This window comes from Carassius carassius, chromosome 27, assembly GCF_963082965.1.
Source record: "Carassius carassius chromosome 27, fCarCar2.1, whole genome shotgun sequence".
Classification (NCBI taxonomy): Eukaryota; Metazoa; Chordata; class Actinopteri; order Cypriniformes; family Cyprinidae; genus Carassius; species Carassius carassius.
In genome coordinates this window covers 23,264,786-23,282,435 of record NC_081781.1, presented here as the reverse complement: position 1 = coordinate 23,282,435, position 17,650 = coordinate 23,264,786, and the positions used below count along the sequence as shown (strand labels likewise).

Genomic DNA, 17,650 nt, shown 5'->3' with positions numbered 1-17,650 from the left:
CTTTTAGCTCTATTGTGACAAACCAGTCCTCGGACCTGATCAGAAACACATCTTGAACGTCAGTTGCATGAAAATCGCTAAACCCCCATCCTTTTTTTGAACTATGAAGTACCAGCTGTAGAAACCGTATTCTCTCTCTCGTGAAGGACCACCTCGATGGTGTCCTTTCTCATCAGAGTGTTCACTTCTTGTTCCATTACCAATGTCTGCTCGGAGCCGACCAAAGTCGGAACGACCCTGTTGAATTGAGAAGAGCCGAACTGAATACAATAGCCTTTTTCTATCATGTGAAGGACTCACTGAGACACATTTGCCAGTAGTTTCCACACTGCTAAATAGTCTACTAAGGGAATCAGTCTCTTGAGACTTACCTCTGGTGTAATAGGGGGAGCTCAATCGGTGCCCTGGAGCAGTGTACCGGCAGGGAACAGCCTATCTAACTGCTGTAAAGACCTCTGAAAATGTAGCAAGCTTCTCAGCTACGCTATGTTCCCAGGCGGAAGAGAAGGCATCGCTGAACAGGCCAAAAGACGCAAGAAGGGCTTCCATGAGACAGACCCTGTCTTTTTCCTCTCATATATGACTGGGTCAGCCACAAATGCCTCTCTGCTGCCACTATTGCTGCCATGGACCTCCCGTTGGAACGAGCGGTCTTTCTGGTGGTGCGGAGGGAGAGATCAGTGGTCCTTCTCAGCTCAGAGATATTCTCAGACATGATCTCCTGTCCCTGGTCTAAATCCTTGAGCAGGTCAGCCTGGTATGCCTGTAATACTGCCATAGTGTGCAGACACGAACCAGCCTGACCAGCCTGACCCGCTGCCGCACATCCCTTAACCACCAGCACTGATGTTGTACATAGCGGCTTTGTGGGCAGCGCCGGAGCCTTCAGAGACGATGCCACACCAGAGGACAAGTAGCTCGCAAGCATCCGTTCCATCTGGGGCATTGCTCTGTAACCGCACTCATTCAATCCCCCCACATTGCCATAGTAATCTGAGACAAGGATGAAGAGGCGGGCTGAGAATGGCCAAACCCACATTCTCAAAACCTTAGCATGGAGATCAGGGGAAAAAGGCAGGCCCAGCGTGGAGGTGGTGGCCTGGTATGCAGAAAACACTCATCTAATTTGCTCTCCTGCAGCTCAGTCTGCTTCTCAGTGGGCCACTCGATGTTTAATCTGGCTACTGCATGAGTCACCACCTCCAAAAGCTCCTCATACTGAGGCGAATGAGGAGCGTCATTGAGGCTCTCCACATCAACCTACTCAAGGAAGAGAGGAAGAGAGGTGCAGCATCAAGCCCTTTGTTCAGGGGGATGAAACCACGGAGTGGGCTTCCGATCTCAGGTAGGAGGTGTCGGATCTAGCGGGTGGGGATGTAGCGCCTGTCTCTATTCCCTCTGCCAGATCCGCTTGTGAACCCCACGAGTGCAGCTGCCGCTCCGCTCCGCCAAGGCTAGCACCATGGGGAATGCTGGTGAAGGCTTCCTCCTCAAAGAGCCTTCCGGGAGTGAAGCTTACACAGAGGAAGCACCTCACAATGCTCTCCCTGGAGAGCCGACTCCACATGCTTCAATGGCAAGCAGACCACTCACAGACTCTGTGTATCCCCGCTCGTAATGTAGCGCAGGCAGGGAGGAACACCCCATCTGAAACGTGATCTGCTATCACCCTTATGTTTTGTCTTAGTACTTGCTTAAGACATAGTGAAGTTTATTGTGGTCAAACAACACCAAATAAGACTCACAAGACAGACTGATAATTTATACACACAGAGCGCTTGCAGGATGACAGAATGCTGATGCCGACTACAGCATACATGCTTTTAAGCTTCCAGGTCGATGACCTCACCCGCCCTGTGACGTCTCGACGTCATTGCATCATTGGACTAATTACACATGTGATTCAGAGGGTGGTCATGCTGGGGGCGTTCCCATAGCGTTTTTGGATGCAGCTCAAGTTCCTAAAGAGGAACATTGTTTTATAGCAAAATCCTTTCCCCTCATGAACTCAAGTTGCATTTTCTAGGAAGCTATACAACTAAACTTCATCAACAGTACTTAAAATATGCAGCAACTAAAATATACAGACAATATTCACAATTTAAACTTAATTATGATCATAAAAAATTTGCTTCTGCCACAAATTTATTCATACATTAGTTTTCGAGAATTTCAAAGGATGTTACAGATGTATGATTAAAAATGGTAGCATATCATTCAGGCTGGGGTATTGTAAGGGCTTTTCCTTTTATTAATTCTAGAATTCCAATCTAGAGTTGATGTCCATGTTAATGACATATTTGCAAAAGACTATGTATGTGGTTAAATAATTGTAAATTAAAGGGTCCGAGAGGTGTATGAATTTGTAATATTCTTTTTATTTGTGTTTTTGAACCCTGCCTATTATGTTAATATGTTTGCTTATAGAAGATACATACTTTCAAAATGGTTCACTTTTTTTTTCTTTTAAATACTTCTTTGAGCACAGCAGTGTAGCTATGATCCCACATGAAATTCTGATGTCCAATGATTGATAAATACCTGCACAATCCATGTCATATCTGATAATAATTTAATTTATATATATATCTCTGAAAAGAAAGATAGTACATAAGGCATGTTTACACTGAGAAAAAAAAATCACAGTTAATTTGGAAAGAGAAGCACATATAACAAGTTTTGAAACATTAAAGGACTTCAAAAAAAAAAAGTCATGATTAACTCAGTCTCAATTCATTCCAAAAACTCGGTTAAAGGGGAACATGAAAGTAATACAGGTTTGGGATAAGACAAGGGTGAGCAGATGAGGACAGCATTTTCATTTCATTTTTCATTCCAATTGGTCTAAAAATAAAGAGCATTTAATCCTCCTAATCTTGATAGCCATATTGTTAGAACTCCACTCATATAAATAATATAGTTTGGACAAATGTAACATCTGTTAATAGAGGGGAAGTGTGATTTCATGGTAGTTTTGGTATTAAATTATAAGCAAGCTACATTTTTAAGTTCCTTTTCTGGTTTTTGGTGATCCCATTAAATCCTATTATTCCAATAAATCATCATCATGGTATCTAAATTTCACAGATACAGAGGATACATTGCCTTATTCGTTTATAACCATACTTTACATAATTGTCTTGACTTACTGTATTGATGATTGTAAAAAAAAAAAAAAAAAATCTTGAAGCTGCTACTTTGAAACAGTATTGTTATATGCATAACAAACAAATGCAATTACTTATAACAACAGAATAGCAACAGCAAAAGCAAAAAAAAAAGGGGGGGGGGGGGTGGGGGGGAGAGGTTACAATAAATGCCTGAGATTCATGCAAGGTTTGTCAAAAATTATCCAAGGGCTTCATTTAAAATGAAATCGACACATGCCAGTGACAGGTACAGATAAACAAAGGACTTGCATAGAATGAATGAAGATCGTGAGAACATCTGCGATATCTTCAGCACCTTTAAAAAACATCTTTCCATTCCCTGAACATGTCTCTTAGCAAATCAAAAACAAATGAAAACGGGAGCAATTCATCAGTCTATTGCACCTCTGAGGGAATAAAAGATTGACTTTGATTGTATGTATCAATGAGTAACATGAGTAATAAGCCTAAACCAATAAATTATTTGTTGAATAACAGTTTCTAGGTCGTTCTTGCACCACAAAAATATAATCCATCATATAATTTCTTTAACATTACATGGTTGCCTTTTAGCAGTTTTCTTATGGCTAAAACCCCTTCCTTGGATAAAGCTCATCATGAAACAGCATATCATAGATTTCCACATTATGGACATTTAGAATATAATAACAGAAGATCAATTTATACATTTAAAATCCATACATTTTCCCCAGACATTCTGCCACTGTTTTTCAATGTGAATCTCATATAGCTGACAGAATAAAAAGATGAGGCAAAATTCTCTATAAAGACAAAGCAAGTTAAGAGGCCCAAACAATATATTGTCACTAATTTAAAAGATAGTTCACCCAATTCTGTCATCATTAGTTCAACCTCATGTCATTCCTACATGTTTCTTACATCACAAAAGTTGTTTGGATCTGACAATCAAGTTGTTTCATGAAATGGACAAAACAGTTCACACACACACACATATACATATACATATATATATATATATATATATATATATATATATATATATATATATATATATATATATATATATATAGAGAGAGAGAGAGAGAGAGAGAGAGAGAGAGAGAGAGAGATAGATAGATAGATAGATAGATAGATAGATAATTTTACGCTTAGAATAAAGTCATGTAGGTTTGAGACAAAGTAAGGTTGACTAAATAACCGATCAGAAATAATTTTCAGGATTGGGTGCACTATCCCTTTAATGCAGCAAAACAAACAAACAAAAGCGTCCATTCATTAAGCATTGGTAAAATAATTGTAATATTTGTAGGCTATCATCTCATACTATTTAATTATGTCAACTGTCAGATCAGTTAAACTATATAAATCAATATCTCCCATGTGTAACAGGACACACATCAGCAAGAGCCCTCCCACAGATTGATGAGTTCATAATTATACATCACTAGTGCGGACGGTGTCAGTACATTCAAACCGTGCCACTCTGTGCGTTGCAAAAGGAGCAAGGGCAGTTGACAGTGTCTTTAATGCCAAATCACTGGCTAGGCTTAGAGTTCATGGATTTAAGATGGTTTCAGTGGATAGTTGGATGGATGATGTTGGTTGATCTTATTTATTTTTTAAATTGGTATTTTTAAAGTTTGAAACTAAAATCCATGATCAAAAATAGTGTATTTCATAATTTACTCAGTGTAAATGAAGATATGTCTTACTGCTTGAATATTTGTGAAATTACTTTTGATAGTTAAGAATGAAAACATTTGTTACCACTCAAATGGGAACATGCCTAAACACAGGCAGATCTCAATAAATGCGTTATATGGTAATACTGTATATTAAATCGATCTTTTACACTGTGATAATTGTACTGACATAATGGTGTATGATACTCTAAATTGTTTTATGGTTTTATATATAAAAGAAGTGGTCCTGCAACAACAAATGGAATCTAACAAAAAAAGTTCTACCAACGTTTCTTAAAATCACACTAGTTCAGAAGTGGCTTTTATTCCTCTTCTCTTCAGTGCCTTAAAATGAACTTAATTTTTAACAGACAAATATTGCCTTAAACGTTGGCATGGTGATATTTATTTTCAGTAAACAAAATAGTTTCATATAGCCTCTGTTCTAAATAAACTACTTAAACCTAGTACATAAAAATATATTGTGCTCAGGAATGTTCATCTTATATTTTTTTAACATAATGTATATTTTGCTCTGCTTACTATATGGAGCATAAATGTAATTTTCAATAATTGTCACAGTGTCTCATTTTTTTTTTTTTATTATGGTGGCACATGGAGATTGAATGTCCTGAAAGCAAACAGATAGATAGATAGATAGATAGATAGATAGATAGATAGATAGATAGATAGATAGATAGATAGATAGATAGATAGATAGATAGATAGATAGATAGATAGATAGATAGATAGATTTGATTACATGATTTGATTAAAATATTTGATTTAACATTTTCTTTTTTCTTTTTCTTTTTTCCGTGTATGCACATTTGGTACATATAGGTTCCACATGCTGTGTGTGTCCTGTGGAGACAAATTCAGATGGTCCCTTAAATACAGAACAAGTCACTTAAAATGGAAAATTAAGCACAATTAGTATCCAGGGCATTGGACTAGTTGATTAGGACAAATCCTCCAAAAAATGAAACATAATAGAAAGGGGGATACAGCATCTGTTTTGAATTTTATATTCTTAATTTAAGTAAATAAATCATTAAGTTTGTGAGTGTGTGTGGGAGTCAAGGTAACAGTTATAGAACATTTATGAGAAAAACTGGAGTAATTCATTTTGTGAAGTACAAAACTACAGTAGTGCTGAGCGATAGATTTTCATTACTATAATTCAGATTGCAATTGTTCTATAAATGCCTATGTAGAAAAAACGATTTGCATTGGGGGATTTATATTAATAAATTAATATTTTAAATAAATATTACCTTTATTACATAACATTTACATTATATATTTAATTAACAGAGTGAAGAGGAGCAACAGAATTCTGCAAAAGCTGTAATATTGCGCACTATCAAATGCAGTGAAATATTGAAATAAAATTACTGTATTTCCAGTATACAAGAAGCCTGTGCATGTAATCATGAAACATAAGTTGTAGTGCACTAATTAATATAAAATAATATAAATGCAATATAATCCAAAACTAAATTCATAGTTTCAGAAAAGCAGCTAACAATGCAATTTTTTAAATGCCATTACCTGATTTGATATTTAATACTAAATAACAGTCAGTCTAGTCGTAAAATGAGTCCATAATCGTAGTTAGGACTTATCGGTATTGTAATTGAGAATTGTACACTGTAGAATTGTTTTAATTTGTGTTTAATTTGTGGAAAGTTGTGGTAATCAGGTCATATTCAGGAAATTATGAAATTATTCAAATATTTTGTTATGTGGGTCTCCTTGACTTATTACTAACACAATTAAAATGGTTTTAACACATATATACATATCACATTTATAAAAGGGACATTATATATCTAGACTGTGATTCAATTACAACTTTAATCAGACACTTTTAAAGAGCTATGTTATTGGTTATGATTTAGTACAAAGCATAACGAATGTTTACTCTGTTATCTGGTCTAACGTGTTAAAATAATAGTGATTTAACATCTGTAATGATTAACTACTGATACTTTGCACAGCTGGAACTACACCTTTAGGATTATGGGAGTCAAAGGCATTTATAGAGGAATCTGAAATTGATAGGGGCACCCATTTTTGTATTGTTCAGTGAAATAAATCGCTTCCTTTTCCATCCTTGATTAAAGTACTTCAATAATTAAAAGATGTACCACTCAGCACTACTTTGTAAATAGTCCACAGATGCTTTCTATATATGCTAGCTAGTAATTACACCACAGATGCAGAGTTACAGTAAATATGGTAAGGGCTTACGCTTAAGTTAAAATACCATTTGAATTTCTTTAGATTTATTTAAATTTCTTGACTTCTTTAAATCCACATGTGACTCTCCTGGGAAACTGAGAACCAACAGCTCTACATGACTACTGTGCATGATTCATCAAATTAATTTGGCATGAAAAGCAAAAGCGTTGCGTGACCGCTATAGAGCTGTTCAGTTTGCTGTTCAGGCCGATATAATGGGTTTCCTTTAAAAGGCTTTTAGAAGAGATGATTTTATTGTCAAATAAGTTAAAATATATTGTTCTACAACATAAATTACAGAGTCACGGTTCAAATGTGATTTTTTAAACTTTGAAAAGTTGCTACATAAGACCATAAATGGTGGTCCATTAAGGACTGTTAGGACAAAATGCACCAAAATAGTTCCTTTTGGGTACAACAGCTTGTCATTGGGACAGTAGCCTCAAAGGGACACCTTAGTGTCTTTTTTACCCTCTAAATTGTGCACATTAGTACCTTAGAGTAGTAAGTAGTAAAACCTTTAAGGTAGTAATGTGTACTTTAATGGTACGGTAAAGAAATGGTAAAGAAGGTACAAAAGTGTCCTTTCGAGGCTACTGTCCCAGTGACAAGCTGTTGTAGCCCTAAAGGAGCTTTTTTTCAAATTTTCAACAATGCACTTATTGTGTTCATGTTGTGTTGCAAAACTCTTTTGCTGCTATTGTGTACGTGTAGCAGTTACACTGTTATAACGGTGTAATGACATATGTTATTACATGCAGGTATTTTTGTCAATGTAATTGAAAGTGCTTTGTATAAAATAATAAATTTAGTAAATGTAAGTGCATAGCAGTTAATATAGCATGTACACAGATAATTGTTGTAGTTCTTAAGTAGCAACTTGATAGCAATCACACAGTCGTTTCAAAGTTCACATTAGATTTGACCATTTATGTTGTAGCACAACCGTTAATATTAATCTTGATATAAGTTATTATACTCAAATAAAACTTAATTAGGAATGTATAAGAATCCAAATTAGCCTTTCATGTTGGCCTACCGGTCTGTGTATCATTCGTTTTTTGATTTAGTATTGAAGGAAATAAATAAAAAATAAAAATGGCTCCCTTTTTTTTTTTTTTAAGGAAAGTAACAGCTTGAATATTCACATGGGAGGGAATTAAATGTCCCTTTCTGCTCGTAGGTCAGCCAAAGATCAAATTGTGCCATCATCAGTTTTTTCGCAGTATCACTCAGCAGAATAATAGTTCTTCACTGCTGCAGGATTCTTAACGCATTTCTTGCAACTACATTTTATCTTTTTGCATCAAACAGTGAGAGTCTAGACAGGGCTTTCTTCTGTGTAGATTATAAATTCTATTCTTTGCATCAGCTGGGCACTTAAATAAATTTGTTAAGAATCCGTACAACTGCAGCAGTGGAGGACTATTATTCTGCTGCGTGATACTGTGGAAGAACTGATGACAGCACAGTTTGAGCTTCAGCTGACCAATCAGCATAAAGGGGCGTAAAATTCCCACCCACGTGTAGAAATTGAATATTCAAGCGGTTTATTTATTTTTCTATCCCTGAATGACAAACTAAAATTTAAGTTGAATTCTCGTTTCCCCCCCAAAAAAAATAGGCAGCCGTTTTCAAATTTTTCTACTTTCAATATATATATATATATATATATATATATATAAAACAATTAATTAAAAAATGAACGAATGATACGCGGATTGCCTACCAACTGAACTCATTAAAGTTAACAGTATTCCATATTTTCACCTGTCTACAAAACAGAAAAATAATTAACTTAAAACAATGCAAAGTAGTATAATGAAAGAATTTGCCGAATTTAAATGTTTTTGATTTATCTGATAAACATTAAAAGTATAAGTTAATTTTTTTTGCATCTTTCATCTATATTCATAAGTTCTTTTGGTCAGATTGAGCAGTGAGGTAATTCACCTCTGTCACAAAAACTGCTTTAGCCTTGGACAAAACACTGATGGTGACAGTCAGACAATTGCGACATTCCTTACAATGCAAATGACATTCATGAATCATTTCTGTGGTGATGTAAACAGATTTATGATCCAGCACAGCAAATGGTTCCATCTAGAAAAGCTACACTATCCCCATTATGCCAAAACGACACCTTCTCCTTTTGGAGAAGCTATCATCTTTTTGAAAAGAGAAAAGGGACAAGCTCTTCTCTGGATGCAGGTGTACAGTGTTGATTCAGAAACAAAGTTAATGTCTGTTCCAGTGATAAGAATGATCAGAAGGATAGAGATAAGTAGGACATTGGTCCACTAGTGTACTTTCTGCACCAGAGTTCAAGGCTGGCACTTCTTTGACCATCTGCTCGACTGCAGTTCTTCTTCTTGCCAGTGTCCAGTTTGGACCGTCCCAACCGCTTTGACAGTGGTGGGCCGGTGGTGGGCCTATCTGGACTGGTTGGGCTGTTGGCGGCTGTGGTTCCTTCAGGAGTTCCCTCAGTGATCTCGATGCGTGGAGGCTCCATCAGGTCGAAAATGTTGAAGGCAGCCGGTTCTGGCTGACACATTACTGAGGCGTCTGCAGTGTTTTGTCTCACCAGACCATTAGCGCCGGTCTGGACGCCAACAGACACCCTCTCGCTGGTGCTGGTGCTGGAACTGGTGCCAGTGGCAGCTTCCCGGCACATGGTCCACATGTTATAGCACTGGGTGAAATTAAAGAAGTTGCTGTTGAAAGTCTTGAGCTCTCCGCAGACATCCCTGCGCAGCTCCGCTAGCTCGTAGCGCATCGCCGATATCTCCTCCTTCCACTGCATGTTGAAGGCAGCCACCATGTTTGCGGACTCCTTGAAAGCCTGAATAGCCTGCGGGATGGGAGGATCTGGTGGGGGCTGGGACGGGGGCGGACATGGGACTCGGTAGGCATGAGAGGAGGTAGGAGGAATGGAGATAGCTGTGACCGTGGAACTGGTGCTGTGTTGGCTACGTGCAGCGTTTTCTCTTTCAAACCGCTCGATTTCCTGATAAGCTGAGGAGCTGGCGCCATCATCGTCCTCAATTATATCCTCATTTAGCAACGAGGTGCCCTCCATTGCATCATACCCTTCTGGAAGACAAATTTGAATATGGACATAGGGAAATTCAAAGGGATGAACAGGTGAGGAATTCGGCGAAGCCTCTCACTTTAAATAATGTCAACACTTGAGTCTCATGTTAGCAGTATGTGAGTAAATGCCCTGTACACACAATTTTCAATTGCACACTGCATTTGTTCCTGGGAGTAAATTCAGGAACTTTCATATGTATCAAGTTCACTTCCATAAATTAAAAAAATAAATAAAATTACAAATAAATACAAATGGCCAAAATCGTACCTCTAGGGGGTAAAATAGCTTGTCACAAGGCCAGTACGCTTAAAGGGACACCCTCGTACCTTCTTTACCCCAGTTTATTATAATAGCACCATAAGAGTATATACTTCTAAGTACATAGAATACATATACTTCTAATACATATTATTACTTTAAGGTACTAGTAAAGAAGGTACAAATGTGTCATTTTAAGGGTTGCACCCCTGTTGTACTCCTAAAGGTACAACTTTTCAACATTATTTTCTGATAGTGTATGGAGAGAGACTGAAGAACAAGACTATACTGTACATGAGATGGATGAGGAAGAAATTCCAATTAATGTTTACTTGCAGGTTAGTGGATTTTTTCTTTTGATTTTCACAGGAAGCAAGCAAATATCTGCTAGGTTTTTTATGCGTCACTAGACCTTTTTTACTGAGGCATGAGACCAAGTTAAATACCACTCTGTCCAAATAAAATATTACTGATAAATTCTTATGTATTAATGGGATTGATATATATATCACCTTGAAAATCATTTTCACTGATAATATTTCAGCAATCAAGTCATGTGTTGTTGTTTTTTTCAGCTGTTTAGAATCAGTGTTGCGAAATTTGCTAATCTGTTTTAAAGCAACTTGTCAAATTTGCAAAAGTCTGAAATTGTTTGTGATTTAGTTCACTAATGCACTGAATCGTTCCACCCAGGCACACTGAAAACACGTGTACCTACTTACGTTTTCTGCAAAACTCAAATATTTATATATATGTATGAATTTCTGCAGTTTCCAGTTTTCCTCCAACAAAGTATGATTTACAGGGCCATTGTTTCAATTAAGAAAGCATAATTTCCGCATAGTTCTTTTCATAATATTATATTATGACTTTCAAAACAATTTCGACATGCTATCTAGTAGGTTTAGAATTGGGATTGGTGTAGGGTGTATGTTATTGCATTAACTTTATTACAACGTAATACATATGCTGCAATACGTGCCTGTAACAACTAGGGATGTAACGATTCACTCAACTCGTGTTTCGATTCGATTTACGATTTTGATTTCAAGATTCGATTCGATTCATAATCTTTGTTTTTTCACAAAATTGTAATTCTACAATTCTACATAGTCATGAAAATAAAGAAAACTCTTGAATGAGAAGGTGCGTCCAAACTTTTGGTCTGTACTGTCTATATAAACTCCTACCCCTAAATGATTCGCAATTTGTTTAGCATCTCAACTGATTTGAATCATCATGTATTTGAATCGATTTTCAACCGACTCGCGATTAATCTTTACATTACTAGTAACAACGTAATAAAAGGTGGCTATGGTCATGTATTGAACATGTATTTTAGCACCACTCACTGGACATTTCACTTTTAAATCTGCAGCAAGACATGCAATGAGGTACGTACTGTAATATTGGTGTTGCAGAAACGGTGCTACATGCATTTATTTTTAATGAGCCTGGGTTGGAATCATTCGCAGAAGTTTGTCACACCAAAATAATAGTAGGATCAGTGATGTTGCTATGAATTCTGTCCCCTGGGAATAATTTTGCTATGGGGCTATGTTCTGGGCCCCTCTCAATCTCTGGTCCCCTGGTAGCTATGCCTCTGAATGGGACATTTCATAAGACTGGATGAGGAGGATATTTACCTCTGTAGGAACCAAAATTATGGCTGTCAGTTGTCAACAACAAAGCAGATCTTACATGTGCAACTTGAAAATGACATTGTGCTCCAGAGAAAGACTTTTTATCCAATTATATCCAAAAAAGATGAAAGGCTAGAAGCGCCCCTGGTTTAACGAAAGAGTTCATGTTAAAAATTGTGTTGTCAGGGTTTCACTTTCTTTTACTCACATACATTTAGCTTTCAGATATGTGTTTACACTGCCTTCTCACTCACGTCAAAGAACATCTCTGTTCAGCCTTTCCATCTCTTCACAGCATAACCAATAAAAAACAATATTTCAATGTTATTAACCACCTTTTATCAAATCACAGCACTTTCTGGCAAATGTGGAGGCTAATTTTAAGCATTGTCTTGCTTTTGTGCAACAGAAAAGATGAAAAGGCAATAAAATGTCACGCAATCATTCAGGCAAGGAGATATGAACCCTATTGAATATGTTAAAAAGCCCATCTATCGAGCTGATTGGACCATGTGGAGATTATAGGGGCGGGATTAAGAAGAAACACGATCCAATAAAGTCCTCTGTGAGGGCTGCACCAGGCAGAGATTGCAATCCCACTGTCCATCACAGCTGAAATCTTCCACACCAGCTCTTACTTCCAACCGCATTTTGCTGGCCATGTTTGTTCTGCAAGGATGCCAAGGTTGGTATAAATATGAACAGAAATGTTAAAAGTGACCCAACCACTAAAAAAAATAAAAGTTATTAAGAATGTATGTGAAGTGATGTCGATTACCACAGAATTTAAACTCATCTCTCAGTTTGTAAAAATAAACAAATATTGCATTTAAAGGTATATTATTGCCCTTACGATGGATTTCTATGGGGCCAGGCATTGCACCAGTCTAAATCCAAAGTATTGCAAAAACATCACCACAACACTTAAACTTTACACGTCAACATGGCACTAGTGTGATAATATCACTAAAAATCTTCACGATTGTTCTTTTAAACGCTCCAGAATATCTTGCCCCATAGACTTTCATTGTAAGTGTACGTCTTTCTTTTTTCTTTTGGTTAATTTGTATATATAATCACAATTCTTTTTTGTGGTAATCAACAAATACTTTTGAAATGCCTTTTATAGAAAAGCATTGCTACTTTGGCGCCTGAACTCCGGATCTGACCTTTAGAGATGTGTCTTTCAAAGGTCTAATCCTGATTTAGTTGAGAAGGCAGTGCAAAAACACACATATCCATTGAAAGATGTATGCGTGTTGACATTATAATACCTGTGACAGGCATCTCTCCAGCTGCTTTTTCCCATTGGATCTCCTTCCTGTGATGGCCAACGAGGGGCCATGATGCCCACCTTCCCTCTTCACCATCACAGAACACCCAACACCTTACTCAATGATTTTAGCGGCAACTAAATTTAGCTTCATCTACTGGTGAATTTATGGGATATGCTTGATAACATTATTTTGATTAGTCGTTGCTTTTGAATTAACTATAGAACCAGAGAGCATCAATACCAGAGCTCAAGCAATTATCTGAATTTTTTCTTAAAAGCCTTTAAGGAAAGAAAGCATCTAATTTAGGATCTACACGTACACAAACTATGGTTCTCTTTGTAAATCCAAAGTAGTACAGGACTGCTGAAACAAGAAGTCCTCCAAGGTGAAACATAGCGGATGAAATCCTTTTGAGAAAATGGTTTTGTCCTACAGCCGGTTGACTTGAGCTGACAGGGATTGCATACAGAGCCAAATGTGGTGAAAGCACTTCAGCAGAGTGAGACGGTGGGATTGGAGAGCTCTCCTTTCTCCTTAGAGTCCTCTGTGTATTGTCAGTATGAGTTGTTGACAGTATGAAGGTCCAATCAAATCAAACTCCAATTTGAACAACAAACACAAAGAAGCCCACATTAAATAAAAGAAACAGAGTTTGACTGGAGTGACCAAACAAATCATACATAAATTAACATTTTGGTTTTTAAATGTAAAAAAAAAAATATTGAAAAAATAAAAAAATAATTTTTAGTGTCATTTGACATCATTTTGTGGTATTTCAATAGGGTTCATAGCTTTACTCCATGTGTACGCCGAACACAGCAGGGGTGTTGGGACAGGGTGCGGAGGTGGCATTCTGCTTGCACAAAGAAAACTGTGACACACAATGCACACTTTCTCATGAGTATGTGCTGCACAAAACCTCCACACTTGCTCTGTCAGGGCTTCCTAAACCCATTCAGGTTGTGAAAATTACTCATTAGTAGGATTAATGTTAAAACTGGATTAAGATAATAGGATTTGTTTTCACCTCCAGTTTTTGAATTCATACAGAGATTGATAAATTATAATTCAATTAGCACATTAACAAACCAACCAAAATTTCACCTCAGTGACAGAAAAATTGCTCACATCCAATATTACGATTAAACTTTTAAAAACTTTTTTTCAATGCGAAAATATTCTATTATTTTCTACTAAATATTCTACTTTATATAATGCAGTATAATAATTAAAATAATAAACCAAGCCCTTAAGTGGTTAACAGACATATTATTATTTTTTTTTAAATGAACTAATATTTTCTATAAAATAAATTTATACATTTAACCATGAGGAGGGGTTGGCTTATCTAATATTCAATAAATGTTAGGGCTTAAACACTAAGCATTAATATTAGAATTTAGTAAAAATTAAAAGAAAAAAAAATCATTCTGAGAGAACTCAAAAACAAGTGCATATTGCTCATTTTGTTGAAAAATAAAAATGTATTTTCACTATAGTTTTTCAAGTAAATATGTTGATTTTACTTCTGAAGCGTTGTGAATTTTTTTTGGACTAATTTAGATGTTTTATGCTACACATAATATCAAATAAAACTGATTGTGCAGTTCACATTCTTTGCTTTGTGCATTCAGGACTGAAACAGCATTTCAAGTTTACCAAACCAAACCAAAATATGTATTTTTTAATTCCATTTCAATATTTAGATGATTGGAAAATACACACATTTTTCAGGACTGTGAACACATCTAAAACTGGCCTTCCTGCCCAACCTTAACATGATTTTCTGTGCTGCGTGAAAACCCTAGTCCATGTTGTGTTGCATGCTCTGGATAGCTGTGCTAGTTTGTGCTGATTTGTTTTTGCCTAAGTCCCTCTGACCCCCAGTCTAGCCTGTCATTACTACTGGACCCAACCAATCAGAAGCCCAGAAAAGGACGCATGACTCGTGCAAAGGGAATTGCAGGCAACCGTCTCTCAACACTCGGGGAGCACTGACGCAATAAAGCAAACACACAACAGACAGGGGCTGACGGAAACGACATTCAAGTCAGTCATCTCTCAAGCACATGGGAATCCCACTGTACATATGTAGGTATGCCAGAGTATGTAGTTCAGCATGTGCTGAATGTATGGCGGGTATGTGCTCTAAGCCTTTTCTTTCTCTCTCTCTCAGGTGGGATTTGAGGCATACGGTTACCTGTTGTGGATCTGAGAGTTGAAGTGACAGTAGAAGATGTCATTGAAGGCAAGCAGTCATCATCTTGGGAATACCCAGCCTGAATTGCACGCAGGTAACTGTGGCTTCGAGTGCGGAAAGAGCCAGGCAGGTCCAAGGCCTCCACGGCCTGGGATTCTACTTCGCTAAAAACGGACTCGCAAACTGACTCAAACTGGCCATTGACCTCAGTCTCACTCACCTGAGAGACAAAAACAGGAATAGCAGTCCTTAATTTTTCCTCTTCCTTTCTCTTTCTCACTTTGATTCTTCCCCTTTGCACAGTAAATATGAAGGAGTGTTAGCAGGAGGAATATACCACTGGCAATTTCCGACCTTGAGCGTCTCAGTAGATTTATGTCAAAAAGCAACAAGATAAGAGAAAACATTTCAAACTGGATTATAATCTCATAATAGGTAAATGAAGAAAAGCAGATTGTTTGAAGAACTTTCGGAGGGAAAATGAGACAAACAGTCAACAGCAGCAGACAGCAAGAAAACAGAGATTTTCATACACGGAGCATAAGATGGCTAACTTTCCTAAATCAACTACACTATGAAGCTAAAAGATATATAGTCTATGTAATTGTTCAATTACTGCTTTTAAGTCTACCTTAGAACTACAACACAAATTTGAAAACTTTCTCTACCCTAATTAAAACATTTTCCAGTGTGCTTGACAGTTTGCATGTTCTATAAAACCTCCATAAAACATCTCAACTGTAACCTACTCCATCATTAAAATCCAGTAAAATAAGCCACATACCCAAAGCCCACATGAAATACCACAGCTCAACAGAACTTGACTTCAGCTTTCTGACATCCTGTTTTAACAATGGCTTGTATGAACAGAATTTAACAAAGGTAACATCACATCAAGTTATTGTCTCTCTGACCAAACATGATAAAACATTATGTTCTTAAATAAATACATCCACAACTCGGGACAAACAAACAATTCAGTTTGGTCAACTAGCTCAAAATATTTTTGGAACACTGTCAAGTAGCTAAACCAGCTTACTCAAGATGGTCTACCAGCTATAACCAGGCTGATCAGGTACTGGGGCTCATCGGCCCAGTAAGATGGTCTTTTTTGAGCTGAGTTTTGGAAAATAATTAATCAGCTAAACATATTACACACTTGCTTAGCCAAGGCAAGCTACAAATTCTAATCTGGTTGACCAAAATGGCATCACGATTTGTCTTTGGCCTGACCCAGTCTGTAGATATTTTGGTCAAAAACCTGTGTCAAGCTGGGTTAATGAGCTCAACCTATTCCCCACTAGCTTAACCACTATGGTCTACTAGCTTTTACCAGGCAGGTACTAGGTCTCACTGGCCCTGCCAGTTGGTTATAGTGGGGACAAACCACAAAAATCAAGTTTTTGAATATAGTTAATGAGCTCAACATATCCCCCACTTGCTTAGCCAAGGCGATCAACCAATTCTAACCCAGCTGACCAAGATGACCTCCGAAGTTGTCCTCAGTCCACCCTGCTGGTAGCTTTGTTGGTTAGCCACCCAAATCAAGCTGGCTTTTTAACAGTGTAATATCTCCAGTAGTTTAGCCAAATATGTCTACAAAGTTTAATCAGGTTGACCAAGTTCAATTTCTCAGTCTTTCTCTACCTGACCAGCAGATAGTTACGCTGGTCAATGGTCACCATGATTTTGACAAGACATGTTCCTGGATCAACATCTTTTGTTGATCCTTGATCAACATTACTGTCCAAAAATACAGATTTAATCCAATTCATACCCAAAACCTAACCCTACCCATAATTTATTCCTAAAATCAGTATGAAATGATTGCTGATTAACTAGGATGTAAAAGAACCTTATTCCAGTCATAAGCCTAAAACCGATATTTCCTGAAAGGTAAACCCCTTAATTCTGATTTGTTGATTGGAATGTTGTTCCAGGATCAACAATGATATTGATCCAGGGACATGTTGTACTTGGTGAAATCACACTCACCCTGGTCAACCATCTAAAACCCCTAAATTTAACTAGGTTTTGAAACATTTAATCAGCCCAACCTGTCCCTCACTAGCTTTGCATAGGTCATCCATCAACTCCAACAGGGTTGACAAAGATAAC

The 17,650-nt window shown here is 37.1% G+C and overlaps 1 protein-coding gene across 3 annotated transcripts in view; it reads right to left on the bottom strand.

Annotated features, from left to right (window-relative positions):
* Nucleotides 1–8,889: 8,889 nt before the first annotated feature.
* dlgap2b (discs, large (Drosophila) homolog-associated protein 2b) overlaps nt 8,890–17,650 on the bottom strand; it is a 90,642-nt gene continuing 81,881 nt past the window's right edge. For all 3 annotated transcript variants that reach the window (XM_059513172.1, XM_059513173.1, XM_059513174.1), the window contains 2 exons: nt 15,533–15,752; nt 8,890–10,153 (listed from right to left, as the gene is read on the bottom strand). In XM_059513172.1, the coding sequence (XP_059369155.1) occupies nt 9,327–10,153; nt 15,533–15,752 (1,047 nt within the window). In that variant the 3' untranslated portion in view covers nt 8,890–9,326. The remainder of the gene's footprint in view (nt 10,154–15,532; nt 15,753–17,650) is intronic.